Source organism: Notolepis coatsorum (assembly GCF_963971535.1).
Source record: "Notolepis coatsorum genome assembly, chromosome: 17".
Classification (NCBI taxonomy): Eukaryota; Metazoa; Chordata; class Actinopteri; order Aulopiformes; family Paralepididae; genus Notolepis; species Notolepis coatsorum.
In genome coordinates, this window is record NC_140181.1 from 36,407,223 (window position 1) to 36,433,551 (window position 26,329).

General features: G+C 42.1%; 1 protein-coding gene across 1 annotated transcript in view; it reads left to right on the top strand.

Moving 5' to 3' along the window:
- LOC311243605 (tyrosine-protein phosphatase non-receptor type 7-like) overlaps positions 1–25,471 on the top strand; it is a 27,309-nt gene extending 1,838 nt beyond the window's left edge. The window contains exons 2-9 of the mRNA XM_084332896.1: positions 1,106–1,286; positions 6,559–6,643; positions 7,135–7,214; positions 12,696–12,833; positions 13,583–13,789; positions 16,614–16,807; positions 19,400–19,513; positions 23,781–25,471. Coding sequence (XP_084189022.1) covers positions 1,106–1,286; positions 6,559–6,643; positions 7,135–7,214; positions 12,696–12,833; positions 13,583–13,789; positions 16,614–16,807; positions 19,400–19,513; positions 23,781–24,018 — 1,237 coding nt within the window. The 3' untranslated portion in view covers positions 24,019–25,471. The remainder of the gene's footprint in view (positions 1–1,105; positions 1,287–6,558; positions 6,644–7,134; positions 7,215–12,695; positions 12,834–13,582; positions 13,790–16,613; positions 16,808–19,399; positions 19,514–23,780) is intronic.
- The last annotated feature ends 858 nt before the right edge of the window (positions 25,472–26,329 follow it).

The following is a 26,329-nucleotide window of genomic DNA, read 5'->3' on the forward strand; positions in this document are numbered from 1 at the left end:
GACGACTGCTTCGCGACACAGCGCGCTATGTGGTGTGCTACTGGAGTGCCCCCTGATGAGCACTATTACTCATCAGTAGTAATATAGCATTTATATTTCTTATACCCAATCACCTGTGCATTGTATATTAGTATTACTATTGCACTTTACTGTTACATTTGTACTCTGGTTAGATGCCAAACTTGTTTTCGTTGTACTGCAGTTGTGCTGTATAATGACAATACATTTGAATCTAATCTAACCTAATTTAGATCAGTCGCAAATAGCTTTTGCGTTGCCTGTGGAAACTGTGTGCACAAGGTCATGTGGTTGCATGCTCTTATAAAGAGCTGGCAGGGCTTTTATGTTTGCAAATTCAGGTGTACGAGAACATGCGTTCCGTTTAAGAATCAGCAGCATTCTTCATTCGGGGAGCACAGCTGAGAAGACTTATTTAAGAACACATCTTTACACGTTCAGGAATCCAGCGGGGATCTTTCTTAAGTTTGTTCTTATGAAGTTCTTAAGAAGATATTTAGAAGACACTTACAAAAAAGTTAGTGAATGAGGTCAATTCTGTAATTTTGCTAGCTAATGGGTCAACTATAACGCACATTCAGCTCTATTGGCTACTGTAAATGCCAATAGGGAGCATGTCTATGTTCCCCGGGTCCTATGTTCCCCGGGTTCTATGTTCCCCGCTTTGATTGATTGATTGAACATTTTAGACCACCAGCCCTGATTCCAAACTCTAACCTTAACCAGTTTGAAAGAGGGCCTAAGCTTAACCAGTTCGAAACAAGGCGGACATTAATAATTAATAAAAATAATAAAAATAAATAAAATTTTCAATCTATTAATCAATCAAAGCGGGGAACATAGAACCCGGGGAACATAGGACCCGGGGAACATAGGGATGATCCCCGCCAATCAATATCCATCACAAGTCTGTCCCTAGCTTCCTGTTTTTACAAGAAACACATAACAATGCAGAATCAAATAGCATTCTGCAAACTGTTTCATGGGGACTTTATGGGCACGTCAACTGTCACACACACAGACACACTACATACAGATATACTGTTATACTGTCTGTTCCTTTGACCACTGGTCCTTCTGTTTACAGGAGAGGGTCCAACCTCTCCCTTCTATTGGACGTGAGCAGTCTAGGGGCAGAGTCTGTGTGTTCTGTCTCCACCCCTAAGGAGGTGTGGCTTCAGCTGCTACACACCTCCACCCGACCACTCACACACACACTGCTGCAGGACGCTGCGACGGGAACACACACACTGAACACAGAATACCAGGTAAATACACACACTGAACACAGAATACCTGGTAAATACACACACTGGACACAGAATACCTGGTAAATACACACACTGAACACAGAATACCAGGTAAATACACACACTGAACACAGAATACCTGGTAAATACACACACTGAACACAGAACACCAGGTAAATACACACACTGACCACAGAATACCAGGTAAATACACACACTGAACACAGAACACCAGGTAAATACACACACTGAACACAGAATACCAGGTAAATACACACACTGAACACAGAATACCAGGTAAATACACACACTGAACACAGAATACCTGGTAAATACACACACTGAACACAGAACACCAGGTAAATACACACTTACCACAGAATACCAGGTAAATACACACACCGAACACAGAATACCAGGTAAATACACACACTGAACACAGAATACCTGATAAATACACACACTGAACACAGAACACCAGGTAAATACACACACTGAATACAGAATACCTGATAAATACACACACTGAACACAGAACACCAGGTAAATACACACACTGAACACAGAATACCTGATAAATACACACACTGAACACAGAACACCAGGTAAATACACACACTGAACACAGAATACCTGATAAATACACACACTGAACACAGAATACCTGATAAATACACACACTGAACACAGAATACCAGGTAAATACACACACTGAACACAGAATACCTGATAAATACACACACTGAACAGAGAACACCAGGTAAATACACACACTGAACACAGAATACCAGGTAAATACACACACTGAACACAGAATACCTGGTAAATAAACACACTGAACACAGAATACCTGGTAAATACACACACTGAACACAGAACACCAGGTAAATACACACACTGAACATAGAATACCAGGTAAATACACACACTAAACACAGAATACCAGGTAAATACACACACTGAACACAGAATACCTGGTAAATACACACACTGAACACAGAACACCAGGTAAATACACACACTGACCACAGAACACCAGGTAAATACACACACTGAACACAGAATACCAGGTAAATACACACACTGAACACAGAATACCTGATAAATACACACACTGAACACAGAACACCAGGTAAATACACACACTGAACAACACAGAACACCAGGTAAATACACACACTGAACACAGAATACCTGGTAAATACACACACTGAACACAGAATACCTGGTAAATACACACACTGAACAACACAGAACACCAGGTAAATACACACACTGAACACAGAATACCAGGTAAATACACACACTGAACACAGAATACCTGGTAAATACACACACTGAACACAGAATACCTGGTAAATACACACACTGAACACAGAATACCTGGTAAATACACACACTGAACACAGAACACCAGGTAAATACACACACTGAACAACACAGAACACCAGGTAAATACACACACTGAACACAGAATACCTGGTAAATACACACACTGAACACAGAATACCTGGTAAATACACACACTGAACAACACAGAACACCAGGTAAATACACACACTGAACACAGAATACCAGGTAAATACACACACTGAACACAGAATACCTGGTAAATACACACACTGAACACAGAATACCTGGTAAATACACACACTGAACACAGAATACCTGGTAAATACACACACTGAACAACACAGAACACCAGGTAAATACACACACTGAACACAGAATACCAGGTAAATACACACACTGAACAACACAGAATACCAGGTAAATACACACACTGAACACAGAATACCTGGTAAATATACACACTGAACAACACAGAACACCAGGTAAATACACACACTGAACACAGAATACCTGGTAAATACACACACTGAACAACACAGAACACCAGGTAAATACACACACTGAACAACACAGAACACCAGGTAAATACACACACTGAACACAGAACACCAGGTAAATACACACACTGAACACAGAATACCTGGTAAAAAAAAAATGGGCGGCTGGGTGGCTTAGCGGAGATTGCGCTCGTCACCAATGCAAGAGACTCCGGTATTGAATCCCAGTCTCAGCATTGCCTTCGGCTTGGTCCGGCCGTCGTACTGGCTCAGCGGGTGGAAGTCAAGGAAATATGGAAAATGCACTGTGCCTTTAAGAGGCGAACAGGCTAAGGGACTAAGGCTAAGGGCCAGGGCTAAGGACCAGGGCTAAGTGTCAGGGCCAGGACCAGGGGCACTGGAGAGGGGGAACAGGGACAGAGGCCCGGAGAGGCGGGCTGGAGACAGAGACAGAGAACAGGGTTAAGGCCTTGGACAGGACGAGGGCCAGAGCTGCTTACAGGGATGAGGACAGGGTTCCGACGGCGGAGGCCTGGCACGGGAACAGGGGCCCGACGGCGGAGGCCTGGCACGGGAACAGGGGCCCGACAGCGGAGGCCTGGCACGGGAACAGGGGCCCAACAGCGGGGTCCTGGGCACGGAGATCCTCCTCGGATGCTGCAGACGGGCAGCGCAGAACAAAGGGGTCCCAGGGGACCGGGGCGAAGAGACGCCATCCTCCCGTGGAAATACGGAGCGATGCGCGCCGTCTTGACGTCTGGAGTGGGAACACCACTCCAGGCTTGGCACGGAGATCCTCCTCGGATGCTGCAGAACGGGCAGCGCAGAACACAGGGGTCCCAGGGGACCGGGGCGAAGAGACGCATCCTCCCGTGGAAATAGGGAGCGATGCGCGCCGGCTTGACGTCTGGAGTGGGAACACTGGAAAACCTCCCGTAGAGAATTAGAGAGCGAAGACGGTGTCCCACTCCAGGCACGGAGATCCTCCTCGGATGCTGCAGACGGGCAGCGCAGAACACAGGGGTCCCAGGGGACCGGGGTGAAGAGACTCATCCTCCCGTGGAAATAGGGAGCGATGCGCGCCGGCTTGACGTCTGGAGTGGGAACACTGGAAAACCTCCCGTAGAGAATTAGAGAGCGAAGACGGTGTCCCACTCCAGGCAAACGGCGACAGGTGGTGATGGCTGGCACGTCGTCTCACGTCGGAGACGCGGCAGGAGATGGTAACGTACAGGATGGTAACCGTACAGAACTCCATGAACACAGAGTGAACATAGATACAGAACGACCCGACCAGGACTGGAAGGGAGGTCCAGGTATATAAAGCCCTCTGGGGCGCTAATCATAAACTATGACAGCTCCGTGATGGTAATTGAACAAGAAAGTCCAAGGGTGGGGGCTGGTGAAGGAGAGTAGAAGGCAGGGAAAAGTTCTCACAAGGGTGGGGGCTGGTGAAGAGTAGGAGGCAGGGAAAAGTTCTCACAAGGGTGGGGGCTGGTGAGGTCAGGAGACAGGGAAAAAAGGTCCAGGGAAGAGGCGAATCCTCACAATTATTCAAGATATAGGGTTTAACTGTCTAGCAGAAAGACTAACTTAGATGTTTAAGCAAAATAAGCATTACTTTTGATTGATAACTTGATAAATCTAAATGCCAGATACATTTAAACGTTAAACTAAAGAATTCTCTAATCAAGAAACAGTCTATGTACATCTAAGCAAAGATATGCCCTCATAAGGTAGTATCCGGTTTTAGACGAGCCTCAAAATGGCCGCTTTAGGGTCTCAACCAATCGGCATCTCTCTCTCTTCTTAAGAGGGCCTCCCATCTGACGTAAGACTAGCATATTCAGAAGGGGAGGAGTAAAGCGTTAAAACTAGCAGTTTGCTAGAGCAGAAGCAGAACGGACAGGAACGAAACTACAGACACATGCTTTTTCCCCTCATCCCCACACGGAAGCTGATGACGACGAGCTGAGAGGAAAACCAACGAACAGCGAGGAGATACTTTAATTGTAGTGAATTAGTCTGAAACAAAGGTCTGAGGGCATAGTCTCGGGAATCTATTGTTTCATTGCACGTTTTTGAATTCAAGCATTTTGTTATTTGACTTTTGCTTATGCAATAAAAAGCGGAGTTTTGTACATTAGCAAACTCTCATCTCTTCATTTCAGTCTCCTGCTCTCCGCCGTCGTTACAAGGCCATTTCCTGGCCTTTTTGAGTAACAGGGAATTAGTAACGGACAACACACAACGCAGAGTAGCTTAAGCTGGTTCTTTATATCAGAACCATAGACCCTTGTTACTTCAATAGTCGAGCAACGTTCAAGACAGGGGAGGGGAGAATTGGATACACGAAATTGGGATGGGAGAAAAATAGAAAAATAAGGAGAAAAAGTGGGAAAAAAAATACCTGGTAAATATACACACTGAACAACACAGAACACCAGGTAAATGCACACTGGACACAGAATACCTGGTAAATACACACACTGAACACTGAACACAGAATACCTGGTAAATACACACTGAACACTGAATACTAGGGGTGACAGTGGGTCAGGAGGTAGAGCGTTGCCTGGTAGTCGGAAGGATCCTGGTTCGATTCCCGCTCCTCCCGGGCAGTGTGTCTATGTGTCCTTGAGCAAGGCACTTAAGCCCTAATGCTCCCTATGTGCAGGTTGGCATGGTTGCCTCCGCCGTCGGTGTGTGAATGTGTGAATGTGATTAACAAAATTGTAAAGCGCTTTGGATAAAAGCGTTATATAAATGCAACAACATTTACCATTTAGGTAAATACATATACTGAACACAGAATACCAGGTAAATAGGTAAATACACACACTGAACACAGAATACCAGGTAAATACACACACTGAACACAGAATACCAGGTAAATACACACACTGAACACAGAATACCAGGTAAATACACACACTGAACACAGAATACCAGGTAAATAAATACACACACTGAACACAGAATACCAGGTAAATACACACATTGAACACAGAATGCCAGTTAAATACACACACTGAACCCTCAACACAGAATACCAGGTAAATATACACACACTGAACACAGAATGCCTGGTACACACACACACACACACACACACACACACACACACACACACACACACACACACACACACACACACACACACACACACACACACACACACACACACACACACACACACACACACACACACACACACACACACACACACACACACACACACACACACAACCAGGTAAATATATACACTGAACACAGAATACCAGGTAAATATACACACTGAACACAGAATAGGTGTGTTTCTTAAATCGGTTAAGTCCGTCTGTCCCTGTCTCCTAACTGTATATACAATAACTACTGTATTTGAGCTCTATATACGATTAGGTGTGTTTGTTTAATTGGTCAGTGTCTTTCCTTTGCAGAAAATCCCTCCTAACTTTGTGAGTGCTGCAGAATTGGATGTTCCAGGTCATGCAGTCAAAGACAGATACAAAACCATCCTACCTAGTCAGTAACTATGCTGTCTGTCTGTTTATCTGTCTGTCTGCCTGCCTGACTGTCGGTCTGTCTGTTTATCTGTATGTCTGCCTGTTGATCTGTCTGTCGGTTGATCTGTCTGTCTGTCCATCTGTTGATCTGTCTGTCTGCCTGCCTGTCTGTCTGTTTATCTGTCTGTCTGTCTGCCTGCCTGTCTGTCTGTTGATCTGTCTGTCTGCCAGCTCTATCACATGAAACAATGTTCATCTCCCTGACGTCATTATTAGAATTCTGTCATAGCCAAATTACATAATTATTTTTGTTGTTGTTGACATTGTTGTTGCTGATGTGTTTGTTGTTGTGTGGTTGATTATGTTTTATTATTTTGTTATTGTTCATCTGGATGTTGATGATGATGTTGTGGTTTCTCTGTTTATTGCTGTAAATGTTGTTATTCTTGTTAATGGTTAATGGTTGTCTTGTTGCTTATTGTTTGTTGTTGTGTATTGTTCCTCCTCCAGACCCAGAGAGCCGAGTGGTCCTGAGGAGCCCAGAGGACGAGGCAGGGCCAGACAGATACATCAACGCCAACTACATCCGGGTCAGAACCAAAGTTGAACCTAAAATATGTTTCAAGATTGCTTTGCTATTGCTGGATCTTGAGTCATATTTGATCTGCAACATTTAGTATGAAAATAGGATGTATATATATATATATATATATATATATTATATATATATATATATATATATATATATATATATATATATATATATATATATATATATATATATATATATATATATATATATATATATATATATATATATATATATATATATATATATATATATATATATATATATATATATTGTACTGTGTGTGTGTATATATATATATATATATATATATTAGAGGTGGGCATAGATACATTTTTTTAATCTAGATTAATCTATCTGCAATCCTGGATTTAATCTAGATTAATCTAGATTAAAATGGCTCAAAATAAAAAATTAAAACCTGCCGAAGGCATTCAAAATATGTGTGTTCTACCCAAATAATGACCAGAAGTAAGTCCTTACTTTTTCTTTCCTCCTTATGTTTCTCAGGCCAGGTGGCCCATTACACCATGAGCCCATCTCCCGTTTCCAAAATGCATTACAGACTGTTTGAAAAAGCTGTTTTGCTATGATAATTGGTAATGAAATATCAAAATAATGTTCAATAAGATGTACTTGTGTTTAATAAGTTGTTTTATTCAGAAGTTAACACAAATAAATAATATTACCAGTACAGTACAGTATCTAGCACTCTCAGGAGCAAAACAGAAAGAATCATTTCAAACTTGAACTATGTGACATGGCTTGAATCAACTGCTCCAGTGGAGTTGCTCAGTGGCCAATGGTGTCAACTGTGGTTGTACTGGGCAGCTCCCAGGTGTGAATGGAACTGTGTGAATGTGAAGCAGGGCATTCCTGAAAAAGAGCATCTGTGCTCAGCGAACCTACCCTGGGTAAATAAAGGTAAAAAAAAAAAATGTAATTTTTTTTTTTTTTTTAGATTAATGCGTTATATTATCGCGAGATACTAGTATAGCGTTAACGCAGCACGTTAACGCCGTTAACGGCCCAGCTCTAATATATATATATATATATATATATGTTTATATATATTGTACTGTGTGTGTTACATGTATATATATAGTACTGACAGGGATTATGTATATATATATATATATTAAGGCTGTCAAAGTTAACGCGTCATTAACGTGTTAACGCACAATTATGTTAACGCCACTATTTTTTTAGCGCATGATTAACGTTTTAGAAAAAAAATATCTTTTACTAGACTTCACTCATGTGTATTATTGATACTCTCATTGATACTATGTTTGTTTCTGACTCAAAGTGTGTGTGTGTGTGTGTGTGTGTGTGTGTGTGTGTGTGTGTGTGTGTGTGTGTGTGTGTGTGTGTGTGTGTGTGTGTGTGTGTGTGTGTGTGTGTGTGTGTGTGTGTGTGTGTGTGTGTGTGTGTGTGTGTGTGTGTGTGTGTGTGTGTGTGTGTGTGTGTGTGTGTGTGTGTAGTGAAAAAGTGACATTTTGAAGTCGTTATATCTGTTCATTAGGTCACAGTATGGGAACAGGGTGAGATGTTTTACATATTTTAGCCATTTTATTTGGATCATCATCATTCCAATATATTCAGGTGTTAAATTTCATTTTCAAAATGGCTAGGTTAAGTTATGAAAGCTGGAGGGAAAACAACATTGTATTTGAAGTTACTGCACTTTGCCTGTACATTACCTGTATAATTATTTAAGGAAATCGTGCAGCAGAGTGCAGTATCTGATTGTTTGGGGTTAATTAAAATAATTACGTCATATTTTTGTATGCCTAAAGATTACTTCATTAATACATTTTGGATCAAAAAACTTTAAAGCCATTTTTATCAGTTTCACAGTTTGGAAGTTACTGCGGTCTGCCTGTGTGATTTTGTAGTTACTGCAGTTTTTAAAACCCCATATCTCCAAAACTGAGCGACATTAACATCTGAAACTTGGTCACAAGATAAAACATTTATTGACAAGTTCAATTTTACTCATAACTCAATTTTGACTTTTTTCGAGTTACTGCGGTTAGCCTTGACAGGGCAGTATGGACAATCATGCGATTAATCAGATTAAATATTTTAATCGATTGACAGCACTAATATATATATTGTACTGTTTGTGTGTGAGAGAACTCGGTACAGAGTGTCGTTAGCGTGGGCGTTTAACTACCAGGAAAACCACAGGAAATCAAGGAGGAAGTGACAAATGATGTGTCACACATCCCTGACTCCCCAACTCAGCCCACGCACCACTCACACACACACACACACACACACACACACACACACACACACACACACACACACACACACACACACACACACACACACACACACACACACACACACACACACACACACACACACACACACACACACACACACACACACACACACACACACACACACACACACACACACACACACACACACACACACACACACACACACACACACACACACACACACACACACACACACACACACACACACACACACACACACACACACACACACACTGCTGAGCTCCCAGTGTGTGTGTGTGTGTGTGTGTGTGTGTGTGTGTGTGTGTGTGTGTGCGTGTGCGTGTGCATGTGTGGGTGTGTGTGTAGTGAAAAAGTGACATTTTGAAGTCGTTATATCTGTTCATCAGGTCACAGTATGGGAACAGGGTGAGACGTTTTACATATATTATGGCATATATTTTATACATTATGCTATTTCATAAATATGGTATTGCTGCTTTGGATAAAGCTTTATTGTCAATACTACCATATGTACAGGACATATAGAGGATTTAAATGTGTTTCCCTCAGACCTCTGGTGTACACAAAATATTCAACAATATAAAACAACAACAATTAATAAAAACATAGTAACAGCCTATGGTGCAACACAATGCAGCAGCATGTTCCATAGCATCTAAGATAATTGTCCAAAAGTGTGGAGTGTGATTTAGCAGCATTAGAGGATTTCATTTGATTAACTCTTTGACTGCCACACTGTTTTTTCCTCCTCCTTGGCGCCAGCGTTTTTGACCATTGTCACAATGTTTGCAGACCCATCGTATATTCTATATTATAGTTATGGAGACAATAGTATGGCTCATTTGACAGGCAATATTTATACTCCAACAGGGAAGAAAAAAGTTTATTTCTACATATACCTTCGTTCCTGCGCAATCCCAGGCTAAAACCTGTCCTGTTTCAAAATAATCCAGTCTCGTTTTCTGGAACACGAGATATGACGTGTGTTGTGCATTTGATTTGATTTGACATAAAAAAAATACAAGATTCCAAAAAACATCAAGGATGCTACACAAAAAAGGCAAGACTTATTTCCATTGTGGTCCTTGGTCTCAGACAGACAAGCAATACAAAAAATTAACACAAATAACAATTTGACAAACTACATAGACATGTACACTTTAAATGCAGTACAAACGTAGCCACAGACAACGATGTATCAGACAACATCTTCATGCATTTTAAAATCTAGTTTTTAACATTGTCAAGGAGCCACGATTTGACTTTTTTCTTAAAATTGTGTCGGCTACTAATGCATTTTAGCTGTGAAGGTAACAAATTCCATTTTGTGGCGGGGGGGGGGGGGAGGGGGGGTAGGGCGGGGGGGGGGGGGTTGACGAGACAGCCTTGGCTCCCCCTCCAGCACGCATACGAGTTAGCTGCCATCACCAATGTGAGGCGCTGGGCCATACACGTAGGAGGGGGGTGGGCGGGAGGGGGCTGGGGGTGGGGGGGCCGCATGCCACTCTTATCTCCAAGAGGGCTTTCGACTCCAGCAGCACTCAGTTCGACCTTGGAGTCGTCCAGGAATTTGTTTTGGCTGACTGACTGGCAACATTTCCCCAGTCACGTCGATTTAAATTTGATTTTGAGTAGAGTGAATTATAACTCTATTGGTTTGAGTGGAGTGAGTTTTAACAACTCCGTCCAAATGACTGAATGCATTAGTCCAAGTGTCCAAGTGCCTTAATCAGTTCATTTTGGTAGGTCCTGTGTGCGGTAAACAGATCCAAAATCTTCTTATTGCAATCCCAAAAGCTTTGATAATCCAAATGTCCACGACTTCAAGTTGGTAGCCCGATTGAAATGTCGCAGAGGCAGAGAGGGTTAGCCTTATTCTGCTTCCTTGACGAAAATATGCAATCCACTGATTAGATCCATTTTTCGAGTTGATTTGAGTATAGTCCGACAACCGGCACAAAGCACAGAGCACAGCAGCGTCAGGCTTCATGGAGGCAGTAGAGGCGGCGGTAGGAACGGCCTTGAGGAGCCTGGGGAGAGGAGAGAAATGCGACTGTCTCTGGGAATGCTGGGAACATGATCATCCATAAGTGTGATCGTTTTGTCCTCTTCATAATAATCTCCAATAGTTTGCGGTCACCATTGTCGGTACCAGTTGCCTCTGGAGTGCTATCCCGGCAGCGACTATACCACGGAGCGTTGAACAGAATATGTTACCTCCTCGGCCGGTTTGACTATAGTATTTTTATGATTTACCAGAAGTGCTGAGTCCAATGTAGTCTGGTGAAAACGCACATTATCATCCATAAGTGTGATCATTTTGTCCTCTTCATAATAATCTCCAAAAGTTTGCGATCGCCATTGGTACCTCTCTACCACTGCTCGAATGCTCTCAACTCCGGCGTGTGAGCCCCCCACACTAAACTAGCCCAGTTCAAAAGGTAAGCGATACTGCCATCTATCGGGATTCGATCGTCATTTCAATTCCAATTCCCTCAGAGCTTCAGGGATCACACACCAATGTCTGCCTGATTGTTTAGTATAATAATAATAATAATAATAATAATAATAATAATAATAATAATAATAATAATAATAATAATAATAATAATAATAATAATAATAATAATAATAATAATAATAATAATAATAATAATAATAATAATAATAATAATAATAATAATAATAATAATAATAATAATAATAATAATAATAATAATAATAATAATAATAATAATAATAATAATAATAATAATAATAATAACAATAATAACAATAATAACAATAATAACAATAATAATAATAATAATAATAATAATAATAATAATAATAATAATAATAATAATAATAATAATAATAATAATAATAATAATAATAATAATAATAATAATAATAATAATAATAATAATAATAATAATAATAATAATAATAATAATAATAATAATAATAATAATAATAATAATAATAATAATAATAATAATAATAATAATAATAATAATAATAATAATAATAATAATAATAAAAAAAAAAATTTATTACATTTTTCTTTAAAGTATACTAGTTTTTGCCAGTGAACGCATGGTATAAGTATACTCGTTTTTGGCGTTCAATGAGGTGCTTAGTGCACAACAGTCCTAACCTTTTTGGAGCAGAGGGGAGAGGGGTTTGGTTATTTATTTATATTTATCTGTCTCTATCCTATGTAGGGTTATAAAGGTGATCCTAAGGCCTACATAGCCACCCAGGGCCCGATGCTCCATACGGTGTCTGACTTCTGGGACCTGGTTTGGCAGGAGAGGAGCAGCATCATCGTCATGGTAACACAACTCAAGGAGAACAACGAGGTGAGATCATCCATTTAACAGCCTCCTCGCTCTCCTTCCTTTGTTCCATCTCCCTCCCTCTCTCCATCCTTCCCTCACACTCCTCTTCCTTTATTAACTTGTCTCCTTCATCCTTGATTCCTTAACTCCTTTCCTAACCATTAAGGTTACACTGTATTGAATGTTACAGAACTTGTAAGTCGCTTTGGATAAAAGCGTCAGCTAAATGTAAATGTAAATGTAGCGTCACTGAGCTCAACTATGGTCACCTTTTGATTTTGATTCTGTCAAATGTTCACAATCAACAATGAATATAACTTACCCTGTGCCATTTTAATTTAAGTTTCTCGTAAATTAATCATCCTTTATTTGTCTTTGGCAGATGAATAGCAGTTTATATTAGCATGAGCCCTGGCTATTCCTCCCTCCCTCCCTCCCTCCCTCCCTCCCTCCCTCCCTCCCTCCCTCCCTCCCTCCCTCCCTCCCTCCCTCCCTCCCTCCCTCCCTCCCTCCCTTCCTTCCTTCCTTCCTTCCTTCCTTCCTTCCTTCCTTCCTTCCTTCCTTCCTTCCTTCCTTCCTTCCTTCCTTCCTTCCTTCCTTCCTTCCTTCCTTCCTTCCTTCCTTCCTTCCTTCCTTCCTTCCTTCCTTCCTTCCTTCCTTCCTTCCTTCCTTCCTTCCTTCCTTCCTTCCTTCCTTCCTCCCTCCCAGGTTCCTATGTTCCTGTCCTAGACCCTTTTCTCCTTAGTAACCCAGACTTTTCTGTGATGTAGAAATGTGAGCTGTACTGGCCAGAGCCAAAGGCCAGGAGGGAGGTGATGAAGGAGAGGGAGGAGAAGGAAGAGGAGGAGGAAGAGGAGGAGGAGGAGGAGGAGGAGAGGGAGGAAGATAGCCAGACAGGCAGATTTGGCAGATTTCTCCTGAGAGTGAGAGAGACCAGAGAGAAAGACGGATTCACCATCACTGACATGGACATACAGGTACCTGGTTGATCAGGGGCATGGCGCTGTACAGGTTAAAGGAACACACCAACATTATGGGAACTGCGCTTACAATCTTCTCCAGAGTCAGATAAGAAGACAGATACCAATTTCCCTTGTTCAGTAGAAATCTATCCGGCTGCAAGCCTAGCTTAGGAGAAATGAATGGACGCGGATATGGACCAGCTCGCCTAGCTGTTGACCAAAAACATCTCCCCCAGAGTTAGGCTAGTGGTCCATAAAACAGTAAGCGCATTTCCCATAATCTTGGTGTGTTCCATTAACATTTAGGGGAGGGGAGGGAGGGGTTGCACAATTAGAGCAGGGGGTCTGGGGCTCCCCCCCGCCCCCCAGAAAATAAATAATGACCTGCAATTTGACATGTAGAATGATTTCTTCTAAAGCTGAAATGCCCTAAAATATATTTAAAGAAATGAATACCTTGACAATTCCCAGCTACAGGTTAATACTAGTTCATATCCCTCTTAAAGAACCAACCAAACCATGTCTAATAGTTCATATCCCTCTTAAAGAACCATACCAAACCATGTCTAATAGTTCATATCCCTCTTAAAGAACCATACCAAACCATGTATAATAGTTCATATCCCTCTTAAAGAACTAACCAAACCGGTCATATCCCTCTTAGGGGACCATACCAAACCATGTCTAATAGTTCATATCCCTCTTAAAGAACCAACCAAACCATGTCTAATAGGTCATATCCCTCTTAAAGAATCATATGAAACCATGTCTAATAGGTCATATCCCTCTTAAAGAACCAATCAAACCATGTCTAATAGTTTATATTCCTCTTAACTCATTGACTGCCACTCTGTTTTTCTATCTTTACTCCCTGGTGCCAGCATTATTGACCATTTCCACGATGTTTGCGGACCCATCATATATTCTATATTATAGCTATGGAGACAATAGTATGGCTCATTTGACAGGCACTATTTATAGTTCAACAGGGACAAACCAGTTCATTTCTACATACTTTCGTTTGTGCGCTATTCCATGCTAAACATCGCCCCATTTCAAAATAATCCAGTCTCGTTCTCTAGATCGTGAGATATGACGTGTTATATGTATATGCGCAAATCGTTCGGGTTGCTCGCCTGAAACCTATATTATTTCCAAATCAAAGGTATATACCATAGATGTTTGTTTCTTCACAAAGTCATCAAGGGGGGGGGGGGGTCGTTTTACGAAGCTGCAATCGTTACCAAAAGCATGTTCTAGGTTCGGTCAAATATGACGCTGTGATCAGTACAAAAGCATGTTTTAGGTTCGGTAAAATATACCTAAAATAGACCTTACCTTTGTCAGTAGGTACTCCAAAATTAATAATCCCAGTAGTTCCATCGTGATCGCCATTACTCGTGTGCATTGGGCCTGGCTATAATACGGGAAACAATAGGTTTCAGGCGAGCAAATCGGCGACAGATGGCTGTGTGCTGATTCACTTTGAGGGGGAAAGGATTCCTGCAACCGGAGGTACTGAGGCACTGAAAGTCAACTGAGAGACCCAGTTCAAAAGGCCACCTGTCGGGATTCGATCGTCATTGCAATTATAACATAGGCAGCGGTGCCAGGGAGACAGGCAGGTCCGCGCGAGTGTTTAGAATGGGAAAATCGAAAAAAGGATCTAACCCGAACTATCTCGGGTTTGGCACTCAACACTTGGATTTGATACCAAACCATGTCTAATAGTTCATATCCCTCTTAGGCGACCATACCAAACCATGTCTAATAGTTAATATCCCTCTTAGGCGACCATACCAAACCATGTCTAATAGTTCATATCTATCTTAAAGAACCAAACCATGTCTAATAGTTCATATCTATCTTAAAGAACCAAACCATGTCTAATAGTTTATATCCCTCCAATACCAACCAATAGTTGGTACCAATAATGCTGCTGCTGGTGCCATAAAACCCATTGCTTCCTGTGTGCCGGATGATTTTCTCCAGGACTGTCCTGCCAGACACCAGTGTTTAGAACAGGAATGTCCTACCAGACACCAGTGTTTAGAACAGGAATGTCCTACCAGACACCAGTGTTTAGAACAGGAATGTCCTACCAGACACCAATGTTTACAACAGGAATGTCCTACCAGACACCAGTGTTTAGAACAGGAATGTCCTACCAGTACCAGTGTATAGAACAGGAATGTCCTACCAGTACCAGTGTATAGAACAGGAATGTCCTACCAGTACCAGTGTTTAGAACAGGAATGTCCTACCAGACACCAGTGTTTAGAACAGGAATGTCCTACCAGTACCAGTGTATAGAACAGGAATGTCCTACCAGACACCAGTGTTTAGAACAGTAATGTCCTACCAGACACCAGTGTTTAGAACAGGAATGTCCTACCAGACACCAGTGTTTAGAACAGTAATGTCCTACCAGACACCAGTGTTTACAGCCATGAACAACAAATGTAAAAACGTTCATTAACTGGTTATAGGTAGAATCACTATTGTGTTATATTATTCGGTGATAGATGGCGGCAAAATATACTTTTATTTATAAGAAAATGTTTGAGATTATTACTTTACAATTCTGTCATCATTTCCCTATGGTTTGTGAATGTGTGTGTGTGTGTGTGTGTGTGTGTGTGTGTGTGTGTGTGTGTGTGTGTGTGTGTGTGTGTGTGTGTGTGTGTGTGTGTGTGTGTGTGTGTGTGTGTGTGTGTGTGTGTGTGTGTGTGTGTGTGTGTGTGTGTGTGTGTGTGTGTGTGTGTGTGTGTGTGTGTGTGTGTGTGTGTGTGTGTGTGTGTGTGTGTGTGTGCGTGCGTGCGTGCGTCCGTGTGTGTAGCTTTCTTCAGAGTGTCGTCCAGTCAGGCATTACTGGTTCTCCTCTTGGCCAGACCACAACATCCCACAATGCACTGCTCCTCTGCTGCAAATGGTAGAGGAGGTGGAGACATACAAGAAGTCTCTCCTACCATCCAAATCTCAGCTAATCATAGCCCCTGTCCTCAGCCCTGGACCAATCATTGTCCACTGCAGGTAAGTCCCTCCCCCATCACCAGGCTACTCTCATACAGATATAGATATATATACAGGTATGTATACAGTTATGTGAACAGGGATATAAGCAGATATATCCACCAGTTTTAGATAAATATATATACACAATATACAGTATAATATAATTATGATACATGTCTATCATACAGGTATGGAATGTAATAGTAATTTAATGGACTATGGGATGAGGTACTGTAGGTCGTTATGATTACAGTGAAGGCAGTAGACAGGTATAAATAATATATATATTTTGTTGAGTATAGTCAACAGTGTTGGGAAATTACGAGTTGTGATATTTGTTTGTTTAACCTTTATTTACCCAGGGTATAGGTTCACTGAGCACAGATGCTCTTTTTCAGCTACGCCCTGCTTCACATTCACACAGTCCCATTCATACCTGGGAGCTGCCCAGTACAACCACAGTCTGACACCATTGGCCACTGAGCAACTCCACTGGAGCAGTTGGGGGTTAAGTGCCTTGCTCAACGGCACTTCAGCGGCAGATTTTTCCTGCCGGTCCCAGGGATCGAACCGGCGACCTTCCGGTCACAAACCCGCTTCTCTAACCACGCTGCCCCCTATACTTTAATGCCACACAACTATGGTTGGTGGTAATTGTTTGCGGTACAGCATGTTAATTAAGCACTGGGACATCAACATGAAACATAAAAAATATAGCCGCAAGCGGTGATTAACAGGTTTCAAGCCAATATTGATCATTAGGATTGCAAAGTAAGTTCACACATGGTTCAGCAGTGTTATGGAACATGTCCTGCAAATTTTGTAATGACCACAAAAGACCATTGATTTATAGTCTGATTTGTGTTATGCCACATACATTTTGTGCATTTGTAGCGTCCCCTAGTGGTCAATTTGAAAGAGATTTTCAGGGTCCTTTTCCGGTAGTTATCTGGACATATCCTGCAAATGTCGTGATGATTGGCGAGACGGTTGTTGATTTGCATCTATCTATGTGCTGAGCCATGCGTATTTTTTTTATCTACTTTTTTCTCCTCTTTTTTCTGTGATTTTTCTCCCCATCCCAATTTACCTCTCATGCTAATTCTCCCTGTCCTGATCGTTGCTCGCATATGCCCCCCACTGTCCGGTTGTAGGGAGGATAGAAGCCTTGCATCACATGTCCCCTCCGATACATGTGGAGGTAGCCTGTCACATCTTTTCACCTGCCAGCGCGGACTCTCATTTGGCGAGGAGTAATGTGTAGGAGGCTCACACTGCCCCCGTAATTTTTCCTGACTTTGCTGAGCAGGCGCCCCAACCGACCTGTAGGAGTCGCTGTTCACAACGACCAGACTACCACCCTTCGACTTCCCACCCGCTAACTCTGCCAATTGAGTTAGTATGACGGCCGGCCCAAGCCGGAGGCAACGCCGACAGCCGGCTTCAAACCCGGTGCGTTGGTGACGAGCGCAATGTCCGCTGCACCACCCAGCCGCCTTGAGCCATGCGGATTTGAAGTTGATTATTAACTGATTAATAATATCTTCAAAACTAAAAAAGTTATAATTTTTACCTTAACAGTCCTGCAAATTTGGCATAAAACACCTGTTGATTTCATACTGAAAGTAAATTGTACGCAGGAACCATTTGTAGCAGATGCATAAGTCTGGCCTATATTGAGAGGCAAAACCGGAGGTGGAAACGGACGTTCGTTAGCTGTTTGGTCTTATAACCTGAGATTGGAAGTGGTGAATACAGTAGGTCAAGCAGTGTGTCAATCAAACCGATGTGTTGGTTGAGAGACAATAACACAGCGTGACATCGACAGATGGCCTTTAAAGACACAAAGAAGTTAATAAACTTCATCCAACAATGATCCACAACAAATTTGGTAGCAACCTGACTAAGTAACAGAGGAGCAGATGTCACATTTTTTTTTCCATAAAATCCCAAATGGCGTAAAATCCAATATGGCAGACTTTATGGGTCCAAGATGCAAAATTGTAGAGTGAATATAGTTGGATGTCTGTACCAAGTTTTGAAATGTTTGGATAAGAAAATTTTCTGATTTGTGTTATGCCACATACATTTTGTGCATTTGTAGCATCCCCTAGTGGTCGATTTTAATGAGATTTTCAGGGTATGTTATGAGTACTTGTCTGGACATACCCTGCACATTTTGTGATGATTGGCCAAATTGTTGTTGACTTGCATCTATTTATGTGCTGAGCCACGCCTTCTTGAAGTTAATTGGTTAATACCGTGGAAACAAAAAAATATATCAACAATACTTATAATTATAACTTTAATAAGCTTGATCGCATAATGATCCCCAACTAATTTGGTAGCAATCGAACCTACGGTCTAGGAGGAGATGTCAAAATATACATAATGTTGCTCCCCCTTTCTTTTCTCCTCTCCCCTTCTCCTCCCCTCTCCCCTCCTATCCTCTCTCCTCCCTTTCCCCCTCCTCTCCTCTCCTCTCCTCTCCTCTCCTCTCCTCTCCTCTCCTCTCCTCTCCTCTCCTCTCCTCTCCTCTCCTCTCCTCTCCTCTCCTCTCCTCTCCTCTCCTCTCCTCCCTTCCCCTCTACTCTCCTCTCCTCCCCTCAGTGCAGGTATAGGTAGAACTGGCTGTTTTCTGGCCAGTAGTATTGGCTGTCAGCAGCTGAGAGAAACAAGAGAGGTGGACATCCTGGAGACAGTCTGTCAGCTGAGACTAGACCGGTACAGTATATAATATAATATAATATAATATAAGCAGTCAATGTAATACAATACTAGTAATACTAGTAATAGTAATACTAGTAATACTAGTAATATACGCTAAGCTTTTTCACTAGGGGCCTAATTGAAAAATTTAGGGGCACAGAATCTTTTTAGGGGCACTTTTTTAAATAAAAAGTTGTACCATTATAGTGCAAACAAAATAATTCCTCCTCCCTCATTACTGTGGTCCTTTTATTTAACATTTAAGTGCTTTTGTTTTCAAGTTAGTATCTTTTATAATGAACCAACTGAAGTATTATAGGATTTTATTGATACTACTACTCTTATCGATACTGCTTAACGGTTCGGTACTTTATCGATATTCTTATCGGTTCTTTTTGATTATTTTGCAAGATTTTTTTTTATCAAGAACAGAATCGACATTGCTTTATTATTCTTTTATATAACTATATTACTGCACATGGCTACCTTTTGATCAATTAATACAAGCAGTCAGATAAATTAACTATTTTGGGACTTTCTATTTTATTTAGAAAGTTCTTAAATCAGAATGTCCGACCCAATACTCCATTTTATTAGTAGCGATACTTTTAGAATAATAGCCAGATGCTGTATTTTCCATGAGTTGAGTGGACGCATGACCAGAGCAGTGTGTGTGTGTGTCTGTGTGTCTGTGTGTGTGTGTGCGTGCGTGCGTGCGTGCGTGCGTGCGTGCGTGTGTGAGCGCACACGCTTTGCGTAGTGGCCGTGTCAACAGTGTCAGCTGAACTCACACCAAACAAGGCATAGGGAAATAGTCAGACAGACATCACAGAATTATGTCATAATACAAAGTTTCTGAATGGATATTTGGATTAAACCAAATTGTATGCAGTGATGAACGATCTTTCCCCGCAGAACACAAGTTACTTAACGTTACACGGGTCGCACTATCTAACGATAGCAGTGTAACTTAATGTTACACAGGTCGCACTATGCATGCTTTTTTCGAACGTTTCGTTTTCTCCGCTATGATTAGCTCTGCTCTGCTTCAGCACGGACATTACCTCTCAAGTACCCGTATGCATGTGTGAGTGTGAGTGTTTTAGTGTTTAACTAACAGCCCTCGGGCAGACGGAGAGAGACAGAGGGAGGAGAGATATAGAAAACGGCCAACAAGATTTGCTACGTTTAAATTCCTCTGAAAAAAAGGAGTGAAATGCGAATGAGAGGGTTGAAATCAGTACTCGCAAAGTTTCCCCCAAATATTTGTTTCTACTCGCACAGGCAAAATTCTGGCGCAATATGCGATGCCCTCGTCGCACTGTATGGCCCTTTATGACTAATAAAGACCTTGTGTTAACATACATATGACTAATAAATACCTTGTGTTAACATACATATGACTAATAAATACCTTGTGTTAACATACATATGACTAATAAAGACCTTGTGTTAACATACGACTAATAAAGACCTTGTGTTAACATACATATGACTAATAAATACCTTGTGTTAACATACATATGACTAATAAAGAACCTTGTGTTAACATACATATGACTAATAAAGACCTTGTGTTAACATACATATGACTAATAAAGACCTTGTGTTAACATACATATGACTAATAAAGACCTTGTGTTAACATACATATGACTAATAAAGACCTTGTGTTAATGTAACGGAGGTACCGCGAGTATATCCACAGTCACGATGGACTTCATGTGTTGTGAAGTGACTGTGGCACGTAGCGGTACTGCAAGTAAACTCATCCACCCTTAAAAGACATCCAGACACATTACCAAGAAGTTAATTCACCTCTTGGTATAGTGGTCTGCGATGTCGCCCGCGATGCGGGCACCCCGAGTTCGACTCCCACCCAGGGCATGTCAAATAAGACCGGTTTCATTAACATACATATGACTAATAAAGAACCTTGTGTTAACATACATATGATATGACTAATAAAGACCTTGTGTTAACATACATATAACTAATAAAGAACCTTGTGTTAACACGTTTTGTGGAATGGTAATGTTAGACCTCCAGAAGGCATTTGATTCAGTGGATCATGGCATCCTGTTAATGAAGCTTAGGGCTCTAGGCTTCAGTGAGGCAGCTCTGATATTCATTAGTTCCTACCTAACAGGGAGACAACAGGTGGTAGATATGTAAGGGATAATGTATAGCTACGAGGTCATTGTCGCAAAATAATTGACCGACACTGCATTCTGGAACACCGAGGCGCCGCAGCTTATTACATGGCTAACTTACTAACAATATACGTAATTCATTTTACACCATCGACAAGACGAGATCAAATGCAGACGCGGTTGTTCTGTTGCTCCTCTGGCGTCGGCAGGTGTGTGGGCTTGATTGCACCTGATGCAGTGCAGCTGTGAATATGGTAAAGCTGAGGCTGTGGTTGGTATAACCATAGATATATATATAGAACACTAGATAGCTTGCCCGCGCTGCCGGCCAATGGAGAGCGACGTCACTGAACCGCCGCCATCTTGCCAGGGGCAGCCTTGAGTGAGAGTGAGTGAGCTGCACAGACAAAAATACTCATAACTCGCTGAAATATTGACGGATTTACAAACGGTTTGGTTTATTACAAGCATTATTAACGTGGCTATGATTCAAGCGGTTTGTAAAAAAAAACATCTTTAAATTTTTTTTTATAAGTATGCAGTATCATAACTACATCTTTGATGTTTATAGCAAACCAACCCGTTTGTAAATCCGTCAATATTTCAGCGAGTTATGAGTATTTTTGTCTGTGCAGCTCACTCACTCTCACTCAAGGCTGCCCCTGGCAAGATGGCGGCGGTTCAGTGACGCTGGTGACTCCGCCTTAAGCTATCTAGTGTTCTATATAGATATCTATGGGTATAACGCTGCGAGAGTCCGGCTGCAAGGCTATCTTTCCCCGTTGCCCCTAACAGCGGTCATTATTGCGCGTTGCCCCTAGCAGCGGTGAATTATCGAGAAATAATTCACCGCTGTTAGGGGCAACGGAGCGCTATTGACCAATCACAAGCAAGCATTTTAGCGAATTTTAAAACGCCATGTAATAAAAATGGAGTACTCTCCAGTCCTCGGACAGTAGAGTGCGGGGTCCCTCAAGGGAGTGTATTGGGTCCGCTCCTCTTTCTCCTGTATATCAATGACCTGAAAGCAGCTTGCTCATGTGACCTTTCTTTATACGTGGATGACTCCGCCTTACTAGTGTCTCATAAAGATAAACAAGTGGTTGAGCAGACATTGAGTGCAGAACTAGAGAAGGTTAGTGACTGGCTAGGGTACAACAAGCTGTCCCTCCATGTGGGGAAGGCTGAGTCTATCTTATTAAACTCAACTGGAAACCTCAAGTCAAATATGTCAGGACAAAATTGGCATGGAGTGTTGGAGTTTTAAGTAAGATAAGACACATTTTAAACCAAAAAACACTGTATACATTGTACTGTACGCTCTTCCTTCCATATATGAACTACTGTGCGGAGGTGTGGGGTAATACCTACAAAAGCACTCTACAGCCAATATGCATCATGCAAAAAAAGCAATAAGAATAGTCAACAATGTAGGATATGATGAACACACCAATAACTTATTTCTAAAGCTACAAACATTGAAATGTATGTACCTAGTTGATTTCAAAATTGCTCTCATTGTATACAAAGCCAGATATAAATTAATCTGCAACCATCAGAACACCGGGGAGGGTCCGGGCCCCCCCACCCCCCCTAGTGAGGGTGGGGGGGGAACAGGACACTGATGGTGCGAAAGAGGGGATGCGTGAATACTTTCGGCAACCAACATGCCCTTCCGCGTTGCTCTGATTGGCCAGCGATCGGCCAGCCCTCTACGCGCGTTTTCCGTACAGGCTATATAATGCAGTTAAGGCATTTCAGGCTTAAAAAAGGGTTAACCCAGGTCGACAGGTAACAAGGGCAAGGCCCGACCTTTGCCTGGAGGACCGGGAACTACACAGGAGCGCTTAGAGGGGCTGACTGATAATAAACATTCCGAGAGTGAAAAATAAGGGAAGAGCGGAAGTACGGTCACACCCCTCGCTTAAATACATGGGCAGAAGTGGGTGTGGCCGGACAGGTGTAGGTGCATTGTGGCAGGAAACTTTCAAGGTCACAGTAGGTGACAGGGGAATATCCCAATATAGAGCAGAGCGCAGAGCTATTGCGAAATATAACCTAAAAACACTGAAACAAAACTAAGGTTTACATTAACAAATCTTTCTTTGTCTATCTCTCTTCCATTCCAGAGGTGGGATGATACAGACTACAGAACAGTACCAGTTCCTGTACGTCATGATGGCCCAGTACAGCTTACAGCTACAACACAACCAGAGTCAGGGGGAACCACCTAACCAGAACCAGAACCAGACCCAGGTGCCCGAGCAGAACCCAGTTGGCATGAACCAGCTCAGCTCACAGCTCCAGAACCTCCAGCTGGAGAACACACAATGCCAACACCAGAACCTACAGAACCTACGGAACTAGTTACTGCAGTAACGATAAAATCTAAAGAACCGAGTCCAGAGAAGCAGGGGGAGCAGAACTAGAACATGCAGCCTAACCTGAGAGAGCAATGACATATAGTGGTTCTCAATGAGAGGTCCGGGGACGCCCTGGGGGTCTTTTAGGGGGGTTCTAGGCGGTCCACAGAAAAAAAGAGTAACAGTTTAATTCCATTTAGTTCACTAGAAGTTAGCCCAATAGACCTCTCACAAGTGACATCTTTCTGGCTGCTCCCAACTCTTCAGTCTTTACTGCAGCTAGGAAAATAGCAAGCGCCCCCAAAATTGGCCGTTTTTGAGGACTGCATACTTTTTTTGAAAACCAAAACAACATACTTTATACTTATAGCACATGCATAAGCCTGGTCTCTTTTGAAAGATGACATTCTGAAGTTTCTGATTCCAGAAAAAGAATTCACTTTTAGTGCTAACGTAATAGAGTAACATAGGTCTGAACTCAAGTTTTTCTGTAGTAGTTAGTAGTCCAAAGTGCCGGTTGCAAAAAGTCTGAAAAAAGGATTGAGGTCCTGAGACAAAGTCATCTAAACACCCCGTATCTGTTCTTTCCAGTGTGGTATTATTATATAGATCGTACTGCAGTGTGTTTTTGTCAGGAGGCCTGAGGTTCTCTGGGTTAGGGTTGGGTTAGTTTAAGATAATAATAATAATAATTAAAAGTCACACAATTCACACACCGACGACTGCTCTACCTCCTTATGTCAGTATTAAGTCATATTGGCTGACATATTTATTGGTACAGAAACTTCGAAATAGGACATTTCAAAATTGAGAAATTCCCTTTATTCTCATGCTACAGCAGCATGTGTGATCTGTCATCATTTACAGTTACAAATTTCTTTTACTTAAATGCTGCCACTTTGTAATGAATCAGGCTTTTTGTCTGTCATCATTTGGGGATTTTTTTCTGTTATTTGTTTGTGCAGAGAGTATATTGTTTCCTGGCAACATAAATAAATGTTTGTATGTATAAAAGTGTAATTGATCGAGGATCTTTGTTATTGAAATGTTGAATTGATATGTCATGGCCTCAATGTAACGTTTTACATATGAATGGTACAGTAGGCTGTCGTCCAGAATCCTTCCTCCGGTCAATGGTCTCTAACTATACACCAATAGACATAGTTTTATATAGGGACACTAGGGACATGTCCCTCGTAAAAAACATACTGTAGTCTTGAAAAACAGCGCCCTTTTAACTGTTGTGAAAGTGGAGGTTGACTCTGCAAGCTATCCTATTATCTGCAGTATCCAATCAACAACCGTTGGGCCGCCCCACTCGTTGGTCACGTTACTCACTCTCATCAGCTCCGTAAGGGCCGCTCCACTCGTTGGTCACGTTACTCACTCTCATCAGCTCCGTAAGGGCCGCCCCACTCGTTGGTCATGTTACTCACTCTCATCAGCTCCGTAAGGGCCGCTCCACTCGTTGGTCACGTTACTCACTCTCATCAGCTCCGTAAGGGCCGCCCCACTCGTTGGTCATGTTACTCACTCTCATCAGCTCCGTAAGGGCCGCCCCACTCGTTGGTCATGTTACTCACTCTCATCAGCTCCGTAAGGGCCGCCCCACTCGTTGGTCATGTTACTCACTCTCATCAGCTCCGTAAAGGCCGCCCCACTCGTTGGTCATGTTACTCACTCTCATCAGCTCCGTAAGGGCCGCCCCACTCGTTGGTCATGTTACTCACTCTCATCAGCTCCGTAAGGGCCGCCCCACTCGTTGGTCATGTTACTCACTCTCATCAGCTCCGTAAGGGCCGCCCCACTCGTTGGTCACGTTACTCACTCTCATCAGCTCCGTAAGGGCCGCCCCACTCGTTGGTCATGTTACTCACTCTCATCAGCTCCGTAAGGGCCGCCCCACTCGTTGGTCATGTTACTCACTCTCATCAGCTCCGTAAGGGCCGCTCCACTCGTTGGTCACGTTACTCTCATGAGCGCTTCATCAGCAACAGAGGGAATTTTGATTAGCAGCAAGTAAGTTTGAAGTTCTCCAACAATAGGGAATAAAATATGTTGACAGACTATTATTTAGCTGTATCAATGATAATAGTTTGAGTCTGCTAAATGCCTAACCTGTATGATGCTCGTTTCACCGGAGCTTCAGTGCTGGTGGGTCGGGAGGGACCAGAGAACAGTGGGCTGCTTGTTACTCAGGGTACACTTTGTTGACTTAGTTAATTGTTGCCCATTTCTTCAAAATTGCCTGCTTATGCTTGAAATGTAAAACAATGTTAACAAGCTAAACCAATTTCTTTTAAATAAAACAAACC